This window comes from Xenopus laevis, chromosome 3S (genome assembly GCF_017654675.1).
Source record: "Xenopus laevis strain J_2021 chromosome 3S, Xenopus_laevis_v10.1, whole genome shotgun sequence".
Taxonomy (NCBI): domain Eukaryota; kingdom Metazoa; phylum Chordata; class Amphibia; order Anura; family Pipidae; genus Xenopus; species Xenopus laevis.
This window is the reverse complement of record NC_054376.1, coordinates 51,605,284-51,627,785: the sequence shown is the minus strand read 5'-3', so window position 1 is coordinate 51,627,785 and position 22,502 is coordinate 51,605,284. Positions and strand designations below refer to the sequence as shown.

Genomic DNA, 22,502 nt, shown 5'->3' with positions numbered 1-22,502 from the left:
GCCATACAAACAAAAGATCATCACTCTGTTACTTAAATTCCAGAGTGTTAGCATAACGTCTGTCTGTTGGGGGCCCCTTACTGCAGACGTGCTGCTCGAATAACTTGAAATACCACAATGGCCTTGGTTAGCCGATAGCTGATTGCGAGGCTGTGGACTGTTGGAGCTAGGCACAGTATGTTACAACATTCCTTTGATAACATGTAAGACTAAGTAAATCATTTGGACATTAATTGTACAAGGAGGAGACAGACTATGTATGGTATTTCCGTGAAACCCTTGTCACACTTATTGTAAAAGCCTTCTGATAGCTATATAATGCCTGGACCAAGAGGTGTGTCTTTGGTAAGTCCTTGGCTGACATTCTGTGTGTTACTCCAACAGCTTACCCAGACAAAACTGTTATGTTGTATTATGTAAGAATAAATTGCCTGACTATTTCTAAAGGTTTTCCTTTACTGAGTTTTGTCTTACACGAGGTCAAAATGGTACTACAAGAAATACCATCATATGGTGACCCGACGACTGTGATCCGGTTTTTTCCAGTCATTTTTTTCAGGCAATGGAGGGCTCCAGGCTGTCTTACTGGAGTGTACCCGAGGGGCTTTGTTCTCGGATGTCGATAGTTTACCCGTGGATATTTTCTTTTCCAGGACGGTTTCCCCGTAAAGCTTTACTTTAACGGATGATGGATACACGCGCGTAAGTACCCCCCTGGGTGGGGTATATATGTTTTTTCTAACTTCTTCTTTTTGCCTATTGTTTTGTTAATTGTTGTGTTAATCAGCTGAAATTATCTGCCATTCATGATAGGAATCCACAGTTTCCTTCCTGTTTTTGTATTTTGTACGTCTCTTATTCCTTATCATGAAGTGTAGTCTAAAACATCTTGAAATAGAAATTACACGTGTACTGTATGTTGTTTGATGAATGCAAAAGGATCCATGAATGTTGAATGTTTGCCTAGCTGAGTGTGTGAATAACTTTAGTGTAACTGTCATATGTGTAATGGTGTGTGAGAGAATGTGTGGCTCTATCTCAGAGTCTGCTTGTTGTTTAGAAGTTTTTCTGCGGTTCCTGTTTATGGGGCGACCTAGCAGGCCAGAAATACGGAAAACTAGGTTTTCTGAAGGAAATTCTGTAGAGTGTGAAGTGTGAATCACTTTCCTGTCCGTTTGAATTGTCAGATGAAAAACGAGAGTCATACAAACATTTAGGTGTTGTCTGCAACTTCAAACCTATTTTCTCCCTTTACACTCAATTGTAAGCCTATTCTAAATTACAGAGAAAAGTATAACATCATTTTTTCCTGCAGGTGACTCCAGTTTATATGTCTGTTTGTTTGCCCAGTTTGTTTTATAAACCAATGTTAATAGCTCGCTGCTAAGCTTTTTTGCATCCTACAGGTCTGTTAGAGCATATTTTGAATGTATTACTTGTGTGTATGTTAGAAAGAAAAGGACTTGACTTGACTTGACGGTTATATGACTTTGATGTGTCTGTAATGAATATGTTTACCTTACTGTTTTTGGTTCTCTTTAATGTTTATATGTTTTCATAGGTACCTCTTGTAATATAATATTTGTTCTATGTGTCTGTCATTAAAATATTGTCATTTTGTCTTTGACTATCATGTCTCTATTCTTATCTTATCCTAACATTGTCTTCTTTGTTCTTATTCTCATAGTAACATTAGTTCTCTTGTGTATTTCTGTTTGTGAATGGGTTACTCGTGAATAAGGTTAGTTAATTCACTCCACTTGTCTTTCTATTTTAACAGAAATATTAGTGTTGTCTCTTTAAATGTTCTTTGTTGAAGTTTTTTGTCTCAAACTAAACTTACTTCTCTTTTTTATCTTTATGTGTCAGATTGATAACTCTTTTCTAAGTGTATTATGTTTTACTTGTGATCTGAAAAAAAAAACATGTTCCATCAGTTTGGAATATCTAACAATCCTCCTAGATATGCTAGTTGAGTGCCCAAAACATTTTAAGTTTCAAAGCCTTTGTTAAGTGTCACAGCTGAGGGGACAAGACTGCGTTTTCCTGGCCAGAAGGCGATAGTTTTCTTCCCTCACAACTTGACATTCTACTGTGACAGATAAATGATATGTGAAAGAGAAAATATTTTACTATACAAATTGCATGCCATTAGATTTAGCAGGCTTTTGCCAACAATAGAAAGTGATATTTCTCACATATACTTCAGCTGAGACATTACACCTTTTCTCTGCTCCTTGCTCAGCAAACTTAGATCCAGTCCTTTATATGGATACTAAGGAGCAATTAAATGCTATTTTGAATGTGCCTATTGGCAATTTTAGAGTGATACAGGGTTACACAGTCTCAGAACTTTTTGTTTCACGGTGCAGCCCCCAGTAATGAAGATTCTTATTGAGCTAATAGTTCAGAATGTTTTAAGCTTATTAACAGTAGTACTTCCCCTGAATATTCTGAAGACAAATGTCCTGACGACCAAATAAATCATGGTCAGTTGTTTCACACTGAAGTACTTAATGGTGCATTAGATTTACAGCACCCTTTAAGAGGAAATCTAGTTCATAGTCCAATTAATAACAAGAAGGATTCTATTTGCTGGTACTGTCATAAACACTACATTTCCCAGAATCCTCCGTTGCACAATATTTCAGATGCTTAACTTCTCTCACTGTTTTGTAACTTTCTTTTTGTCAGGCAGCAGGCTCAGGAACGTTTAACCACAGCAAATATTTTTAACTTTACTGTTTTATACTCATCTGTATTTTTTTTTCTGTATCTCCTGCATCTGGATCTTTTTCACCCACATGAAGGTAAACTTGATGCAGTTTGGATCCATACCCGATTCACTCATTGCTACAGGTTAAATTCCTTTCATTATTCTCTAGACAGATGTGAATCTATTATTTCATATTATTGTACTGCATTTGCAGTACAACAAGAGAGGAGTATTATATTGTGGGTTCTGTTGTTGTTACTATTTTTTCTAATTAAATAAGTCAGTTCATAAAAATGCAGCTTATGTGCTTGTGCCGCTGCTACAGAAAACTTTCTCCCGTAATCTTTGCACTTGTGTATCTTGCATCACACGTCTGCAAGTGTAAGAAAATGCAGAAGTGACTTCGATTTATTGTTGATTTTGTCTGATAACCAGTAATTTCACTACCAAATTTGTAGAAATACATGATGCTACTAAAATGGGTCTATGTCATTCTCATTTAGGCTAAAAATATAAATATATATATATAAAGGTACAAGAGAGAACTTGTTAAATGTTTTTCCTGGTTATGATTAATCAATATTATTTTGTTATAAGAAGGAAACAGTACAGGTTGTATTTGATAGTTTACATAATTAAATTTTCGATTCTGTTACAAATTTGCAAATATCACTGATCTTAAGTGGAGTTGTGTCTTTGTACCATCCCACTTCCAACAACACAATTACTGGCAGCATTTGGTTGGATTTATTCCCAGCTGTCCTATCAATTCTCTGCAACAATCCTATCAGGTGTTGTGGACTCTCTCCATTTGAATTAACCACAAGAAAACAAACATCCTTCACTCATATCATAAATGTACAACCACTTCTCATTACTGACAGTTCATACAGTAGTTTCATTAGAGTTCTTAAGCTAGTACATTAGATAAGTCAGTATTACCAGAACACCAGATATTGTCACATTGTCTCTTTGTTTCCAGGTTGGTGATCTGAGCAAAATTCCATCAGTAGCTGTTGAGATTATTCCAATCCATTCCAAATAGAACAGCTATCATTGATCCCACCACTCATTGAAAGAAACTCTGCATGCATACAAAGAGCCATTTCAAAGTTTGCCATTCATATCTGTGATGCCTTTACATTTTTGCCTATCCTAATATCGAAACCATGGACTGATTATGAACTCTTAAGAACTGTACAGAGACTGTTGCATTGACTGAATACAAGTGACTGTTGAATATTTCTTCATATGTCTATCCACCGCCATGATGTCTCTCTGATTGGACTTTCCCCTATAATGAACTGATGGACTGATATTGAAACGGGTTAATTTTAAGTTTTCAATTCATACAGTATTGAACGTGATATAGTTAAATTGTGTACAATTTATAAGAGCAATGGGAATGTGATAATGTAACATTTTCTCTATATGTTTAATTTTAGATTAGTTATGAAAAACAACAAAGGTAAAATTGTATCTGTTTAAAAAGGTTTTAGAAGGAAAGTTTCCTGTAATTACTCATTATTGTATTATTGCCCCAGGTCCTCAGCTCTATATGTAGCTGGTTGTGTGTAAACAGCACTGACATAGAAAAAAAAAATGATAGACCCCATTATAATAGAACTCTGTCATGTGCTAATATTAGTATTGAGTAGAGTCTAGATTCCAAGACCAGTCCTGCCCATAATGTTAAATCTATAAAAAAAAAAAATAGAGTAGCTGACCAAAATAGTATGATTTTAGATTATCATGTGTTTTGATAGGAAAAAGAAGGTTGTACTCATATTGTTTCTGAAATGTTTGCTGAATGTCATATAGTCAAAGTTTTAGAGATGCAACAATAAGTGTAATGTTTTTATAGAACAGTTCAGTTATTCCAAATGATTAGGTAAAATTTTATAGCTGGTTAAAACAACTCCATTGGAAGTTTCATTAAGTCTATCCATGTCATCCTAGCATTAATACTTGGTCTATATTTCTCTTTTAGAATTTGTGCTATAAGTACCTTCCAACTTCTGCTCACATTTGATTTACATCTATATGATAAAACTTTCTCAGCCTTATGGGGGAGGTTTGACAAGAAAAAAGAAAAACAGCTCAGAGATAAGTTCTCTGAAAGTTATAGCTCAGATACAGACGAGCAGGCTGTCCCCAGCCCCACAGCTAAGCTCTACCCCGCCCGTACAATACAAAGTAGAGAAAAAGGGGGGCGATGGGGGATGCTGCAGAAGTGCGTCTGACTAAAAACACACAGATTAACTCATAAGGCATACATAGAGCCGTCAGCCTCCCCACTCTATGATGAGTTGTTTTCCCGTAATAGCTAAGAGAAAGAGAGAGGCAGCAAAAGAGGTAAAAGGTCAAGTATGTGCCCTAGAAAGTCAAAGTGCCTGAGAATCAAAGGAAGCTAGAAAGCAAGGAGAGGAACAAGAAAAGTTGATAGTAGAAGGGTTAAGTTAGATAATAGAGAAAAGAAAAAGTTTGAATTTAGCATTTTTAGCCTCATTTCAGTATTTTTCATTTTTAGCTTCATTTTAGTATTTTTTCATTTTTATTAATCTTCATTTTTACATTTTTATCTTACTCAGGATGATTATTACTATGTCTCATTATCTCTATCCAATGATTTCCTTTTATTATCTCTCTGTAATGCTTTATTTTGCTTTATTTTGAAACCTAACTTCACTATAATCATATATTTGCTTAAATCTTAGACTACATGTTATATTCAGACAGCTCTTGCTTCATTGTGCGGCTCCAGCGGTCCCTAGTCACGTTAGTTCCTCAAAAACAGGAAATACTTCTAGCCCCCTAGCTTCCTGTTTTCCTTGTTTTCATTCATTTCAGCTTTTTAGCTGCACTTCTGTATTGGTGCTGCCACGACAGTTGAACTGTAACTCACAGTAGTGCACACCACTGTCCCATTTATAATAGACCTCCCTTGTTCCTGGGGGTCCTCTCAGCACTCTTACTGTGCCTGTAATTACTAATGTGAAACATATTTAATGTTTCAAGAGAGGTAATGTAAATATAAAAATATCTGGAACGGTCCAAATCCTAAGACGGACGAATGGCTAGTGTCAGAGGGTTGATAGTTGTCACCCCCACCCTCTATGACGCCATAACGCTATAAGGCCCAAGGCAGGATGGACTAATGGTCTACTGTGGACAATGGTCAATCATATAGCTTATACTAGGCCATACAAACAAAAGATCATCACTCTGTTACTTAAATTCCAGAGTGTTAGCATAACGTCTGTCTGTTGGGGGCCCCTTACTGCAGACGTGCTGCTCGAATAACTTGAAATACCACAATGGCCTTGGTTAGCCGATAGCTGATTGCGAGGCTGTGGACTGTTGGAGCTAGGCACAGTATGTTACAACATTCCTTTGATAACATGTAAGACTAAGTAAATCATTTGGACATTAATTGTACAAGGAGGAGACAGACTATGTATGGTATTTCCGTGAAACCCTTGTCACACTTATTGTAAAAGCCTTCTGATAGCTATATAATGCCTGGACCAAGAGGTGTGTCTTTGGTAAGTCCTTGGCTGACATTCTGTGTGTTACTCCAACAGCTTACCCAGACAAAACTGTTATGTTGTATTATGTAAGAATAAATTGCCTGACTATTTCTAAAGGTTTTCCTTTACTGAGTTTTGTCTTACACGAGGTCAAAATGGTACTACAAGAAATACCATCACCATCCATGCTTTTGTGGGTGCTGCATCTGTTGAACAGGCTATAGCCTGGGAATGCTGTACTAAATTATTATTCACAATATACTGTAAAATATATGTATAATATTTTGTCAGTCTGATCAGCAATCAACAAATGTAAGCTCCTTCATGCTGAAAAAGATGATATTCTTCCACTTTCCTCCACCTCCCCAATTAGTAATGCTAACTCTAAGCTGTACTATCATGCACAAATGTACAGTTAGGCCCATAAATAATTGGACAGAGACAACTTTTTTTCTAATTTTGGTTCTGTACATTACCACAATGACTTTTAAATTACACAATTCAGATGCAGTTGAACTGCAGACGAACAAAAAGATTGCATAAAAATGTGAGGAACTAAATCCTTTTTTTTAACACAATCACTTCATTTCAGGGGCTCACAATTAATGGACAAATTAAAAAACTGAAAATAAAATGTTCATTTCTAATACTTTGTTAAAACCCCTTTGCTGGCAATGACAGCCTGAAGTCTTGAACTCATGGACATCACCAGATTCTGGGTTTTCTCCTTTTTAATGCTCTGCCAGGCCTTTACTGCAGTGACTTTCAGTTGCTGTTTGTTTGTGGGCCTTTCTGTCTGAAGTTTAGTCTTCAAAAAGTGAAATGCATGCTCAATTGGGTTCAGATCAGGACTTGTTTGAAATTCAGGTGATGTTTTAGGTCAAATTCATATAAAAATATAGAACATTTTGAAGAGTTCACAAACTTTCAAGCACCACTATATATTTGAAACATCTTTTAATTTGCACCTATTTACCCAGTTTTTATTTTATACTGAACTATTCATTTAAACTTTGGATATTTTGTCTTTGGGCCATCTGCAATTAAATATGGAGTTTAAATGATTTGAAAAGCATCCTTTTCTTTTATTTATATTTTACACATACAGGGTTATATATTATTCCTTTTGCTGACACAAACATTTTGAGTACATATACTGTAACTGGTTGCCAAACTCATTTGCAACATTTTTCATATTAATGTTTACATATATTCACATCAACAGTTGTATGGTAGAACAAAACTTAAAGGACCAGTAACATTTTCAAAATGCGCTTGTGCACCGTAGTCCTGGGGATATTCTTCAGCACCACTTGCCGCTGGAGAGGCAAAGGCTGCCCTCTTCTTCTTCTTCTTCCTCGTCGGAGGAAAGGCTGGAGTCAAAGTCCGACTGCTGGGAATAGGGGAAGCGCTGCAGAGCGGACCTCTGCCTCCTTCACATACTGTCACTAGAATAGCCAGGGAGGAGAAGTTGAACACCGCTGCATGGATGGTCGCCCTTTCGCCATTTTAGAAGAGGACAGGAAGTGGAGTTTTGGTGAGTTATCTCTTAATAAAGGCAATTTAAAAATTTTATTTGCCTTGGTGTTTATTTTTCGTTCTATACTAACAAATTTTGGAAAAAAAAAAATTTAATGTTACTGGTCCTTTTCCCAACCACTGCATGCCCCTGAAACACTTTTCTCTCTAGCACCACTTCCAGAAGCATGTGCACGTTAAAGATAGAATTTTAAATACTTCAGTTGCGCAAGCTCCTGGTTGGTTATTGTTGCCATGGACACTTAATTTAACTTTGAGTTTTGTTCTATTTTAACCAGCTATTCGTTTTCTATCAAGTGCAGGTATGTAGGCTTTCCTTGAGTTGGGGTTAATATATCAGATTCAAAAATGAATGAATCATGAATAAGGGTAACACTTACACTATTTCGCTTGTGGGAGTTTATGTTTTCAAACGGTTCAAATATACATACAGTGTTGCCATAAGATGCAGCAATCTAAAGAAAAAGAGAAAAAAGAAAGAGAAAATAATTTAAATCAGTTAAAAGACTGAAGACATTTGTTTTCAACCAAGTTTTAAATTTACATATATTAGTGAATTACATATATACATAAACAGAAAAAAATGTATTTTGTAGCATGTACCTTATGGGCCTATTTAATAACATTTTAATTTTTTTTCCCACAAATTTCTTAAAGTCATGGTTTTCCTAGATTTCTTAAAAACTCAAAAAATTCAAGATTTATGAAGTGTCAAAACCACAAAAAAACCCTAATACAACAATTCACCAGGTAAAAGTTGTTGAGGTCCTATAAAAGTCAATAGGACCTTTTTAAATTGATTCTGGCTTTTACAGATTTTCTATTTTTTTCCGCTTGAAATTGTCTGGAAAAACTCCAATTTTTAGAGGGTTTCGTTATTTTTTTTTCAGATCGTTCTGCGCTTTTTTTTTATTAGTTCTTTTTAAATTTGGATCTTTAAATAAATTCCATTACATTTGTGGTTTTAGAGAAAGTGAGTCTTGGTTTCAAAAACCTCAAAAACTACTAAAATGAGAATATTGATTAATAAGCCTCCACGTGTGATATGTACTTTTAAAAAAAGATAGTAACTGTAATTTTTCTTCACTGAATGACTGATGTTTACAGGTGTAACATATGATGAATTATAATAGTAAACCTTACCCTGCCTTGCTGCTGGGAACACTCCACACAGCTAACTTGAATATTTCCATGTTTAGCACCGGGAATAATCTGTACACACTCAAAGTCATTTGCTAGTATGACAATGTCGCATCCTGATCCATAGGCCTGGAATAAAACATAACAACACATTTAATGCAAAACCATGAAAAGATTTGAATTTGATTTCATCATGACATTTTATTTTAAGGGCAAGATAAAACAGAAACTTGTTACAGGTACTGGATCCATTATCCGGAAACCAGTTATCCAGAAAGCTCTGAATTACGGAAAGGTCGTCTTCCATAGAACTCCATTTTATCCAAATAATCTAAATGTTTTACAATTATTTCCTATTACTTTGTAAAAATAAAACAGTCCTTGTACATGAGCTAAACTAAGACAATGAATCCTTACTGGAGGAAAAACTAGCCTATTGGGTTTATTTAATAAATAATTTTCTACAATACTTAAAGGAGAACCAAACCCCTTTTTATTAACATCCCATACGCCCCTATCCTACATAGACCCCCCTCCCTGTTCCCCCCAGCCTGGGTGTTACCCTGGGTAAATGCCCCTAACTCTTTACTTACCCCTCATTGCAGATTCAGGGCATCGGAGTTCATGGGCGCCATCTTTTTCTCTTTAGTAATCTTGGGGTCTTCTTCCGGCACTTCGACAATTTCCGTGACTTTCGGCACATGCACAGTTGTTCAGGACTGGCAGATTGCGCCAACTGCGCATGCGCCGACATGCCACTCTCTTCCCGAGGATTACCAAAGAGAAGATAGCGCCCGTGAACTCGGACGCCTTGAATCTGCAACGACTGCATTTCTGCAACGACTGCTAGTACCTACCCTGTATGCCTGTGATTTTTCTTTAGCCCCTAAAGGGGAACTAAAGTCTAAAATAGAATAATGCTAGAAATGCTGCTGAGAAATGTATCAAATAATGTAGCATTTATAACAGTTCAGAATCTGCACCTGGATTACTGAGCTACCATTTCAAACATCAAATCTGGAAAATGGTAAAAAAAAGAATGCAAAGCTAATAAGAAAAATCTGAAAACAACTAAACTGAAAAAAGTGTTTGGAAGATGAACAACCCATTTAAGGTGTATTTTTGGGTCAAAATTTGCCCTATGAGCGGTCACAGACAATTAAAGCAACAGGGTTGATGTGGTATTGACAATTTCCCAATGGCAATGCTGTATGTGACACAGTCCTTAGATGCATTTTTAGCCAGCAATGACTGCTGCTAACAGTATTCTCAAGAACAGCAACAGCCCTAATCTAATTTAAATCTGTTATTTGGAGAAATATGGCTTTGAACAGGGCACAATTTAGATCAAATAATCAATCTGCATTTCAAACAATGCCCTAAAATTATTTGTAAAGCAATTGAATTAGTTGCACCAATGTTATTTTTATGCATTTTTTTTTATTTCTTCTTCATAACAATATATGGAAATTAAGCATATTTTTGTTTTCCATCTGTGAAATGCAAATCAAAAGCTCACTAAATGGCAGATTGCAAAATCATTTTCTAAGCTCTGCAAGATTTGAATTTTAGTTCTAAAATCTCTTACATCTCCCTTTCGATAAAACAGAGGATTTTTTACCACATTCTCCAAAAGATAAAAAAGCGAAACCTACTTACTGCTAAAAATAAATAATTATTTATAAAGCGAATTAAGTACAGGTAACATTAGCTAAACTAGACACTGGCACAGAACACTGCACTGCAGCACATCAATCAAACAGCCTACCTGAAATAAGTTGCAATAAGTAGTGCATATGACATTTACATCAATTTCCATTAGAACATATTCAGACCTTTAAAGATTTAAGTTCTAAAACCCACTTGATAAAACACAAGTTTCTCTTAAAATTTATAGTGTCACGATCAATATAATGTGATATCTAGTAAGTACAATGCACTGCATTCTTTGCAATTAATGAATTCTTCAATTTTTACATTTTTATTAAGCAATTAATTGAAGAGGCACAATATCAAAACAAAAAGAATCAGTTTGTGATCTATGTTCCAGTGCTTGCAGAAAAAGCCAGCACAGCATCAGGCAAGTGCTTTCAGGTATTCGAATCTTATCTCAGTCTTAAGGCCCCCATACGCGGTCCGATAAAAGTTGCAGGCAGACCGAGTCGGCAGCTTATTGGTCCATGTGTGGGGCCACCTGATGGCCTTCCCTAATTGATATCTGCCCGGAAGTCGGACAAATCTCAATCGGGCAGGTTAAATCCCGTTGGCTCTCGGGCGCATATGTGCGTTTATGTGGTTCCGCTATCCGCTCTAGGGCCCACGATCAGAACAGCCCGATATCACCCACTTCAATGTGGGCATATCGGGGAGAGATCCGCTCGTTTGGCGAAATCACCAAACGAGCGGATCTCTATGTCTATGGCCACCTTTACATAACATGGATTTTCCCTATATTTGTCCTGCTGGGTGCTATTCTCACATCTACTACTAGGTGCATGGATGGATTTTTTGCAGTGGAAATGAATTCTGGGCTAACAGACAACCTGTTATTATGGAAGAGAAAGGAAGTGCCTGGGGTGCCTCTCACTGGATAAAATACATTTGGGGCGAAGGCTCATATATATATATATATATATATATATATATATATCACTCAAAAGGGATCCGCACTCACAGGTCTTTTAGAAGAATACAATTTTTATATTATACAAAACTGACATTTTGGCCTACCCTAAGGCCTTTCTCAAAGTGCTCAATTCACAGTGAATGTGCCATACATACCCCACAAGTGGGAAACAGTGACATGCATCACTTGTAACATTAAGCAATTAGCATAAAAACATGGCTTTGTGAAAAAATATTGTTAAAGTTCATATATACAAAATGTACCCCCGCAATTCATTTCCCCGTTCCCATATTTATCCTTTGAATTGTGGGGTACATTTTGTTTATCTATATGATATTTATTCACAATTTATTGGTTTGGGATGCAGCCAAATTAAGGGGATGATTTCTGCCAAGAGGTCACAATGAAGTGCAATGGCCTGTAAATTACATTAAGATCAATATCTGAAATATCAATCAGGAAGGCAATTGTTTAAGGCCTTTTAAACATGCCTATGTGAGGAGGCCGAGCAGGCAGACAATTAGACATCTGTAGATTTGCCCTAAATTTCACCATGCACAGATACACTGTCTGCCCACTAAGTTACTCCTGACAGAGTGGCAGCTATTGGCTCCTGTTTAGGGTCAAAAGGACAGCCTCCCCAACCAATATCTAATCAAGCATGGACAGAAATAGATCTTACTGATTTAAAAAACACATAAGCTCAGGGCCTCACAGAGCCATGGATGTGGTCCTCACCAAATGCGACTGGATATCAGACAAAGACAACTGTACAATATTGCAAACAAAGCAGATCTAAGTATGTATGACTATTTTAAGGCCACAATCTATATAATCTCCACTTTCACCCACCTATAAGAAGGCAAAGGGGTCCAGTCTACCAACAATGTAGTCATAAATGGAACTCTTGAAAACAGGAGACATTTTATTTCAGCAATAGCAGAGTCAGATTCTCAGTGTCAGTGAAAGGGTTATAGAAATATAACTATAGAAATTATTTTTGTATAACTGATGCACAAGGTGTTATGTTTTGGGTAGCCGAGGATGAGTAGAGTATAACAGTGCTTTATTAGCAGAGTCATGCAGGCATTACACAACAGTAAGCTTTCACTTTCCCTTTCAAGCTACCAGGAAGTATGCACAGTATAAGTATGAGCACAGTGACATCTACAGGCCATTTGCATGAACAGCACATTTCCCCCCTAGGGGAAAGTAGGAAAATGTCCCCCACCAAATGGAGCCTCTCCAAAGTCATATCCAGCAGGCGCAAGATGACTTGTATTACATATGCGTCCATTAGATAGTTCATATGTGTATGGTCCTTGCTGGCGTCTCACTTCAAGTGGTGTAGTAAATTTAGATTGTTCTTGTTTCAGTATTCCTAGTTTCTTAATTCTGACTAAAGATCCAGGCTGAAAAGTACACTTCTCTTGCACCACATTTTCTGTCAGTATAAGCCTTGCATTTGGCTTGTGCAACATGTAACTTAGTGCACATCTGTCTGCAATTTAATAATTCAGCTGGAGATGATTGGGTTGTTGCATGGCAAGTTGCTCTGTAGTTATGTAGGAACTCTGTTGTAAATACTTTCCAAGATTTCCCAGTTAGATTTGCTGTCTGTAGTGCTTCTTTCAGACTTCTGTTGAATCACTCGATTTCTCCATTTGCTTATGGGTAATACACTGATGATTTCGTATGCACAATATTCCTCTCTCTGAGAAAGGATTCAAACTCATATGAGACAAACTGTGGTCCGTTGTTTGATATTAACTCCTTTGGATTACCTTCTCTGCTGAAGACTGTAGACAGAAATGTTATTACTGTAGCTGATGTTATATGAGAAACAAATGCAATGTTATTTAGAATAAGAACATTTAGAACTTAGAATACCATGAAGTAAGACCTAAGAAAGCTCATAAGGTCTGAAAATTAGATGGAGTAGGTGCTTGTGTAACAGCGTTGACATGGTCAGGGTCAGGCAGTAATCCATCTTGTGAAATTATATGACCCAGAAATGACAGCTGAGATTGTCTGAAATGGCATTTGGAAAGGTTCAGTTTCAGTCCTGCAGAATCAATGCATTTCAGAACCTTTTCTAGGTACTTGTCATGAAGATCCATAGTTGGAGCGTAGACAATTTTTTCATCCAAGTAGCATTTTACACCAAGTATGCCATGGAGTATAGAAGACATCAGTCTTTGAAAACAACTCAGTGCTGAAGCCAGTCCATAAGGTACACGCTTGAACTGAAACAAACCATCATGGTTGATAAATGCAGTGAGGTCTCTGCTTTCCTCATGCAGTAATACTTGATGATAAGCACTCTGAAGATCCAGAGTAGAAAATAATTTTGCTCGTCGGAGTTCTGAAAATATTTCCACTATGTGTAGCAAGGGATGATTATCCATAACAACTGCTTTATTAGGTTCACGGAGATCAACACACAATCGGATACCTCCAGTTTTTGTTACAACAATTGGTGAAACCCATTCAGAGGATTCTGATTTTTCAATCACATCTTGCTCTACCAGTTTCTTTAGTTCCTGTGAGACAGTCTCCCTTATAGAGTAGGGCAATCGCCTCAATTTCTGGCGTACTGGTTTTACATCTGGTCTCAACTTAACTTTGTGTACAAAGTTCTTTGCACAGCCCAGTGAAGTGTTGCTTTGTGGTGACATTTTAGACCAGTGATCCCCAACCAGTAGCTCGTGAGCAACATGTTGCTCTCCAACCCCTTGAATGTTGCTCCCAGTGGCCTCAAAGCAGATGATTATTTTTGAATTCCAGGCTTTGAGGCACATTTTGGTTTCATAAAAACCAGGTGTACTGACAAACAGAGTCTCAATGTAGGTTGATAATCCACATAGGAACTACCAAATGGCCAATCACAGCACTTATTTGGCACTCAAGTAACATTTTTCATTCTAGTGTTGCTCCCCAACTCCTTTTTCTTCTGAATGTTGCTCACGGGTTCAAAAGGTTGGGGATCCCTGTTTTAGACACTGGCTGTGTGGCAGGCACTGGTGCTGTAGTAATGAGACCATCAACTAATTGTAGGTTTAATTTGGATCCTTTCAGTAACTGACAAGTTTCAGGGCAGGTGCAACAAGTGGATCTTTTGCAAAGTATTTCAAGAAAATATCCTTTGGTAGTATAGAAACAGCTGAACCTGTATCAAGCATCAGGTAAACGGGGTGTCCCTTGTCAGCAGAAGCAGTACTGACACTGACAGTGCATATAAACTTGTCTGGAATAAATGTACCAGCTTTATCCACACTTAATACTGTAACATTTGTAGTAGTGTGTTGTGTTGAACCATGGCGAAAGCAGTATTTTTTATTTGTATTTGCTGCAGTTTTGCAGTGTAGGTGAATCCCTTTCCTTAGCACTGTATGTTGCCTGTGACTGTGCATTATTAGGCCACAGTGCTGAATTTACAATCTTTACATTCCCAGCAGTTCCCTGACTGAGGTTTGAACCTCTGCCATTGCTGTTTCAATTTGGCTAGCAACTGTAATAGCCTTTGCAAGGGTTAAATCCTGCTCTAGGAGCAGTCTCTCTCTAATGCGAGGTGAGTTTGTTTTTTCCACTATTTGGTATCTTAGCATTTCATCTGTTAGATTCCCAAAGTCACGGGTAACAACCAGCTCTCTCAAAGCTGCTACAACGCTGTCCACGTTGGCGGAATTTATTTCTTTCAACAACCACATTTACTTTTGGCACGAAAAAGTTCTTTATAGCAGTGAGAGCAGTTTCATAAGTATCATCAGGTAATGGTAATGTATAGAATATACGCTGTCCCTCTGCTCCCAGGCAGTCAATAAGTAAAGCACGCTTTCTAGCAGCAGAAATCTCCACTTGGTCAGCAGCAATAATGTAATTTTCAAACATACGGATCTAAGCAGTAAAAGGTTTGGTAGGCTCACCAGGGTTTGGAAGAAAAGCTGCAGGCTGCTGCAGAGAGGTAGAAGAGCCACCTTGTCAATCTGTTATGTTTTGGGTAGCCGAGGATGAGTAGAGTATAACAATGCTTTATTAGCAGAGTCATGCAGGCATTACACAACAGCAAGCTTTCACTTTTAAGCTACCAGGAAGTATGCACAGTATAAGTATGAGCAAAGTGACATCTACATGCCACTTGCATTAACACCACACAAGGTAATATATGTTATTGTGAATTATTACAATGATCATTATGGCTCATTCCTTAAAATAACATGTAATATCAAAATAGCTATTAAGGCCAAGGGGTTTCCTAGTTTTTAAATGAAACTTGGTCTCTAAATGGGGTAGTTTTGAAATTATGTCCCCACCTCTCTTTCCACCTACTGCTTTATCTATACCTGTGATTATCAACTTAGTAACATCCCCACCAATGTAGACTGTAATGATTTTGATGTTACATGTTTTTTTTAAGTAATGGGCCATAAAAATCATTGTAATAATTCATAACAACATATAATACCTTGTGAATCAATTACAAAATAAGGGCAGGACTACATGGCCGATTCAGCCGCGATCCAACGCGCTGCGCAAAACCGCAGGCGTCACGTCGGATGCGACGGAAATAAGGTAAGTAATTCAATTGTCGCATCGTGTAGAAGCATTGATGCGACAAGACTGTTGGATGCAGACGCTGCACGCTACGTCTGCATCCGACAGTCGTGTCGCATCAACAATTGATCCGACACTGCCATTACTTACCTTGTTTCCGTCGCATCGATGTGACGCCTGCGATTTTGCACAGCGCTTTGGATCGCGGCTGAATCGGCATGTAGTCCTGCCCTTATACTCCATATACTGCAGAACAATACCATATCTACTTATATTTCATAACTATTAAGAAAGCTTTGAGTTTTTCATTACTTATGTTCCCATATTGCCTTTGTTCCATGTACGGCTCTCGCAATAAAGGCTTCTTTGGGATACCTACGACTTATGCATTTTATTTATGCATTTTATTTATTATACCATTAGCCTATGAGTAAGTGTCCCAGTAGGCATAAAAGGCGTTAGGCTTTTGTCTTTCACGTCCTAATAAATGTTTTTGTATTTTTAAAACTCTTTTCCTTATTTTTGGGAAGACTCACATATCTTTTTTAGTCTTGTATTGTTTTATTAGTACACAGAAAAATGAAATTATTTAAAAAACAAAGGTTTTTTTATTAATTAAAATAAAGTCTATGGAGATGGCATTCTCATTATTTGGAGCTTTCTTGATAACAGGTTTCCACATTGCAGACCACATACCTGTATACTGTTGAATTTTCAACAGAATATGAACTAAGCACTGATTAGACCAACTAAAAAGGAAAATATACCCATGCAGTTTGCATTAGACTTAAGATTAACCTAAATAAAGGGAACCATATGGTCCAGCTATTGACTGTTTTAACAGAGTATACAGGGAACCCATTTGATCACTTAGTCATACAGTCTGCTAGGTATGAAAGTTCTGTTGATGTCTCAGAAACGACCATGTCGTAGGTCATTATTTGACAAAACGTCACAGGCACACAGTTTACTCCCATGCCCACATTTTACAAAAACAGGAGAAATGTATTAGGATTCACCCAGCATAAACTTCCAATCAAACCTACTCAATGACAAGGGAGTACCTTTACGAAAAGGGGACATGTAAGGTTTGTGCCATTGCATTGTACATCACTTAAAATAAAAGAAATGTACCTTGAAGAGATACATTTTGCACAGCTTTACTGAAAAGTTCCCCAAAAACTTTGCTAGCACCAGCCAGCCATTCTACGTCCTGTTGGCTGCTTTCTCAGGCTGTCTAGGTAAGATGGTAGTAAACTGCACTATGCCACCCTGTCTTTTGCACATAGCAGCTAAGCATGATTTGACACAGAACTGATGCGACTAGTAACCCACATTGTTCTGTGTTAGGAGGAGCCAATTAAATGGACATGGATCAGTGAAGTTATATGGGGAGCTCCAATAAAAGTTATAATTTTAGTGGTAATAATAATTTTCAGTCCTACATGAAGGCAAACGCCATATATTATGTATCATTGACCAACATCATGAGGGTTTATGTAAAAAAATACAATATGTTGCATTCTTAGTTAAAGGGCAAGTCAACCCCAAAATAAAAATGTGTAATAAAAGAAAACATAATTCTAAGCAACTTTCCAATATACATTCATTACAAATTTTCAGTGCTTTTAAAGTTATTGGTAAAAACAATTGATATTGAAAGCAGCATTGGCTTAACTCCCAGTTGTTACTTTTTAAAAAATGTTGCAACAGTCTTGGTTCCCCAGCAAAGTCAGGTCTGTTAATCAGCTGCCCTGTCTTACATTGTATCAACAGTCTTAGGGCTGAACTCCACGGTGCGGCTTGTTCCGATCCAAAGCGATGAGAGGAAGTAGATGCGACAAGACGGATATAATGTAAGTAATATGAATGTTGGACCTACAAGATGCGTACATACGCTTTTTCTCATTGCGTCAGATCTGAATAAGGCGTACCGTGTGTTGCAGCCCTTAGACACCAGGGCAGAGAATAGAAAGGGACAGACAGACACTGATTTCAATAGCAATACGTTTACAAATAACTTAAACACCAGAGAAAAAGTATCTTAGAATAAAGTTTTCTTTAATTAGGCAAATTTTTATTTTAGGGTTGACTTGCCCTTGAAATATAGTTGATCAGCAAAGCTAAAGTTGCCCATATGTGGGCAGGCTAACTGGCAGGCAAAGGATTTCATAAGCACACTGATGGGGCACTCTCCTGGTAGGTCTACCTCGAGACTGCACAAGCACATGCAAATCGGCATTTCCAATCAAACTAATTTGCAGTCAACCTTTCTGCAACTTTTCATGCAACTCCCTAAAATAAGATGCAGGTGACTGTGAGTTTTTCATTCAATCATTTTCTGGTGCAAATGAAAAGTTTACCCCAATTTGAAGCCATTTTCATTTTAGCACCACTTTTGGGAATTCCTTTGTAAGCACCTCGACCCCAGAAAAAAAGTCGGTACCAACTTTTCTGCAAAACCTCAATTTTGCATCCCCTGAGTTTATGTTTTCCCGAATTTTACAGTTTTTTTTGTGGTCGCTCCATTTTATAATGCATTTCAGTGGGTGCTTTTGCCAGATTTTACATCTTTTTTTTTCCTGGGTTTTTACACCAAATGTTGTCCAGATGTTCCCAGAAATTGCTGTTTATCCTCTGTGAATGTTATTATTAGTGAATTAGTGAAATTTCACTATTATTAGTGAAATTAAGAGGTTTGAAATACTAACCAGATGCATATTTTGTCATGGTTCTGTCTGTAAATAGTCAATTCCAATTTGTCTGCACCTCATATTGTCCTGCACAAATCACTTGCGGGGGAATGTAATAAAAATCGCTAACGGAAAAACTATTCGCAGTGCGAAAAGTTATGCCTTTGCACGAACAAATTTTGCTTTGTGCGAATTTAATATAGCTTTTGCAAGCCCGGAAACTGTTTAGCGACCACTTCCGACAGTGAAAGACCGTTTGCGAATTTTATAGTTTGCGCCAATGCGCAGTTAATGTAATAAAACTTCTTACTGAAAAAGTCGTTATGTTTGCTCCAAAAGATTACGACACCTTCAAGCACTTCTTATGAGTGCACAATTAAAATTCGCAATGCGCAATTAAAATTCGCAATGCAATAACAGTTTAAGGAACAATATTACATTGCGAGATGTGGATTTTTAGTCTTATTGGTGCGAATTGTTTTGCTCTTTGCAACTTTTATTACATTCCCCTGTTAATGTTTTAGGTTGTCCATATGTCAGAGAGGTCTTGTCCCATAGTGTAAAGTAACTCTGCAATGCTCAACCTTGTCATTGACACACTAATGGGGGAATGTAATAAAAGTTGGTAATGGAAAAAATATGCGCAATGCAAATAATTTCCTCAAAATTAATATAGCTTTTGTAAACCTGGAAACTGTTTATAGACAGTGGAAGAAGGTTTGTGCATTTTATAGTTTGCGCCAGTGCGCACTGAATGCAATAAAACATCATCCTTAAAAAGTAAGGATGCATCCAACAGTCGTGACGCGTCGGATCAATGCTGCGACTTAATCCGACATTTCTATCTCTTACCCGATTTCAGTTGCATGCGATTTGACGCTGGCGTTTTGTTGAAGCGCTACGGATCGAACCACAAACATCCTTGTAGTCCTACCCTTAAGCTGCTTAAAAGATCTGACCTAACTCACATTACACTGCTTTGAAGGAACAGTAACATCAAAAAATTTAAGTGTTTGAAAGTAAAACAAAATATAATTCAGTGTTGCCCTGCACTGATAAAACTGCTGTGTTTGCTTCAGAAACACTACTATTGCTTAAATTAATAAACTGCTGTGTAGCCATGGGGCAGCCATTCAAAGGAGAAAAGAATCAGGTTACACAGCAGATAGCAGATAAGCTCGGTAGAACATAATGGTGTTATCTGTTATCCACTATTTAACCTGTGCCATATAGCCTTTTTTTCAATTTCCACCATTGCTACACAGCACCTTGTTTATATGAACTACAGTAATGTTGCTGAAGCAAACTGATCAGTTTTACCAGTGCAGGGCAACAGTGCATGATATTTTCACTTTTCACTTTAAAACTCATTCATTTTTTGATGTTATGGTTTCTTTAAGAGTCAGACCCAAATAAAAGGCAGGATAAACAAATATTTCAATCGCAATTCACAAATAACACAATTTACAAAGAACGATAACAAACACTGAAAAAGTTTCATTCACGTATATATAAGGTGTTTATTTCTTTCATTATGCAAAAAGCAGTTTTTGAGTGGAGGATCCTTTTACAATTGTTGAGTGTCCCCCAGTTAAAGTCACATTTCCAGACAGACACTCCCGTCTGGCAACTGCAAAACTGTCACACAAATTGAATCACGCAAAGTGCTACAGAATATGTTGGTGCAACATAAATAAAGGATAGTGTGTGTGTGTGTGTGAGTGTGAGTTTGATGTTATAGGAGTAAATAAAAAATAAAAAACAACAGGATGGATAAACATTTACATGGTTTCTTGCTAGCAACAATATTCTCCAAATATAAGAGACTGAAATCCATAAATAATAATAATTACAAATGAAGTGTTACAAAGACTGAAATCCATTCTGCCGATGATAAAGCAGCACATCATTTACTAAAGGAAATACCCTTTGCTTTCTTGCAACCTAGTATCTGATGTCAGTGGATGGGAAACCTGATCTTATGCAATGCCAAAGCACAAACAAATGGGCAGCACCAGCAGAGCTCTGATCTTCTCTACCTGATGCACAATGCCTTTGCAGATATTATCACTCTGCACACCCATCCCCCTTTCCAGCCATCCTGTATCCATGACTGAGCACATCCGAAACCCTTTCAGTGCTGTATCAGGCCTGCCAATAGATTACCTATAAGGATCCCCTTGGGCCCTTACACTGAGAGGCCCTGGGGTAAATGAACAGCAATGCTGTGGATGTGACAGCTGCAAGGGAGTTGTCCAAATGAACCTGCTGGACTACAACCCCCAGCATCCCCCACCACACTTAACATGGAAAGTAACAGTTGAAGATTCCATTCTAAGCATTTAAAAATCCTCTTTTTTTGATATACATGGATGTTGTTGCTAAGATGAAAACGGTGTGCAACCAACCCATATCTTACACAGTGTTCACAGGCAAGTAAGTTGTACATAGGTTGCATTTATAAAAGCAGTTATAGTTGATGAGTTTGCAAGAAATGTAAACACTGATTCCAAATGCACTGACTGTATTTATGCACCAGCTCATCTCCACAACCTCCCACTGGAAGCTCACATGCACACACAGTCATATTCACAACTGGAAACCACACATACAAGTGATTGTGTCTTGGGGGAATATGGAAGGCAAAGTGAAAAAGAGTGCAGCCAAACACACAGTGACATTCATTTGAGCAACCCAATTGCCTCTCCAGCTGATCTCTGACCTAGAGCTTCTTCCCAGCTCACAGTACAATGATGAGTGCAGAGGAATGCTGGGGGCAGTGGTCCAGCTCGCAGACAGGTATATACCGAATGGAAGTCTATTATAAAAGCCACACAGTATGATGCTTTCTATGTCTCTATGGATCATTGTCCTGTATGACTTACCGTGAATGGAATGTCATTAACGCTGCCCACCGAATAGCAGTTATCCCCCGGGTTCACCGCCCCGGTCAGGACCTGGTGTAAATGCATGGTCCGTGCCTCGTGGGATCTTAGGGATGCATACCGCCCAACAGTCCCGCTCTTCGCGGTAACGTCCCGTTTTTATTCCACAAAATCCGCAGTCCCAGATCCCTGCTTAAACGTCCCGCAACGCCAATAATGTCCAGCTACTTGGCTCCTGCCTGACAGCTAATCCCGACATCATATCTCGCGAGACGGCGGCGTCACGACTACAAGTTTATAAGACTGCACATAGCCGCATTGGGTGTTTATTGAGGGCTAGGGACGTGTATTGTGTGCTAGCCGGGCTGAGTTGATTTCCCTCGGTCACTGGTTTTTTTTTTAGGGATAAAAAATGTTTCTTTCTAGCCTCTGCTAGTTTTTCACCTCAGCAACCTGTGTTGGCCGCCTACAACTGAGTCATCTATGTTTTTTGCTCTTCTACAATTTATACTTGTGCCAGAGTCTGTGTCAGACAGACTGGGGTTTGCAGGGCCACTGGGACTGTTGCCTTGGGGCCCACAACCACCCCACCCCTAACATACCGGCCGTCCTATATTTTTATGTTTTTTTTTCCTTACAAATGACATTGTTGCATCAAGCAGGGCCAGAACTAGGGGTAGGCAGAGTAGGCACGTGCCTAGGGCGCAATGCTGGAGGGGTGCCAGGCATGCACCTTCTCTGCCTCTGCTATCCCCTAGTCCGGTCCCTGCTGTGGCCGACGTGCACGTTTGCGCTAGTGCGCATGCGCGAAAAATACTA

The 22,502-nt window shown here is 38.0% G+C and overlaps 1 protein-coding gene across 8 annotated transcripts in view; it reads right to left on the bottom strand.

The window, feature by feature from the left end:
• dmxl2.S (Dmx-like 2 S homeolog) overlaps positions 1 to 21,965 on the bottom strand; it is a 78,315-nt gene extending 56,350 nt beyond the window's left edge. For 6 of the 8 annotated variants that reach the window (XM_018255428.2, XM_041588293.1, XM_018255429.2 and 3 more), the window contains exons 1-3: positions 21,684 to 21,963; positions 8,929 to 9,054; positions 8,166 to 8,240 (exon numbers count right to left, since the gene is read on the bottom strand). In XM_018255428.2, the coding sequence (XP_018110917.1) occupies positions 8,166 to 8,240; positions 8,929 to 9,054; positions 21,684 to 21,770 (288 nt within the window). In that variant the 5' untranslated portion in view covers positions 21,771 to 21,963. Of the gene's footprint in view, positions 1 to 8,165; positions 8,241 to 8,928; positions 9,055 to 21,683 lie in introns of all 8 variants that reach the window. The other 2 variants (XM_041588296.1, XM_018255430.2) reach the window with 2 other exon arrangements.
• Positions 21,966 to 22,502: the final 537 nt, after the last annotated feature.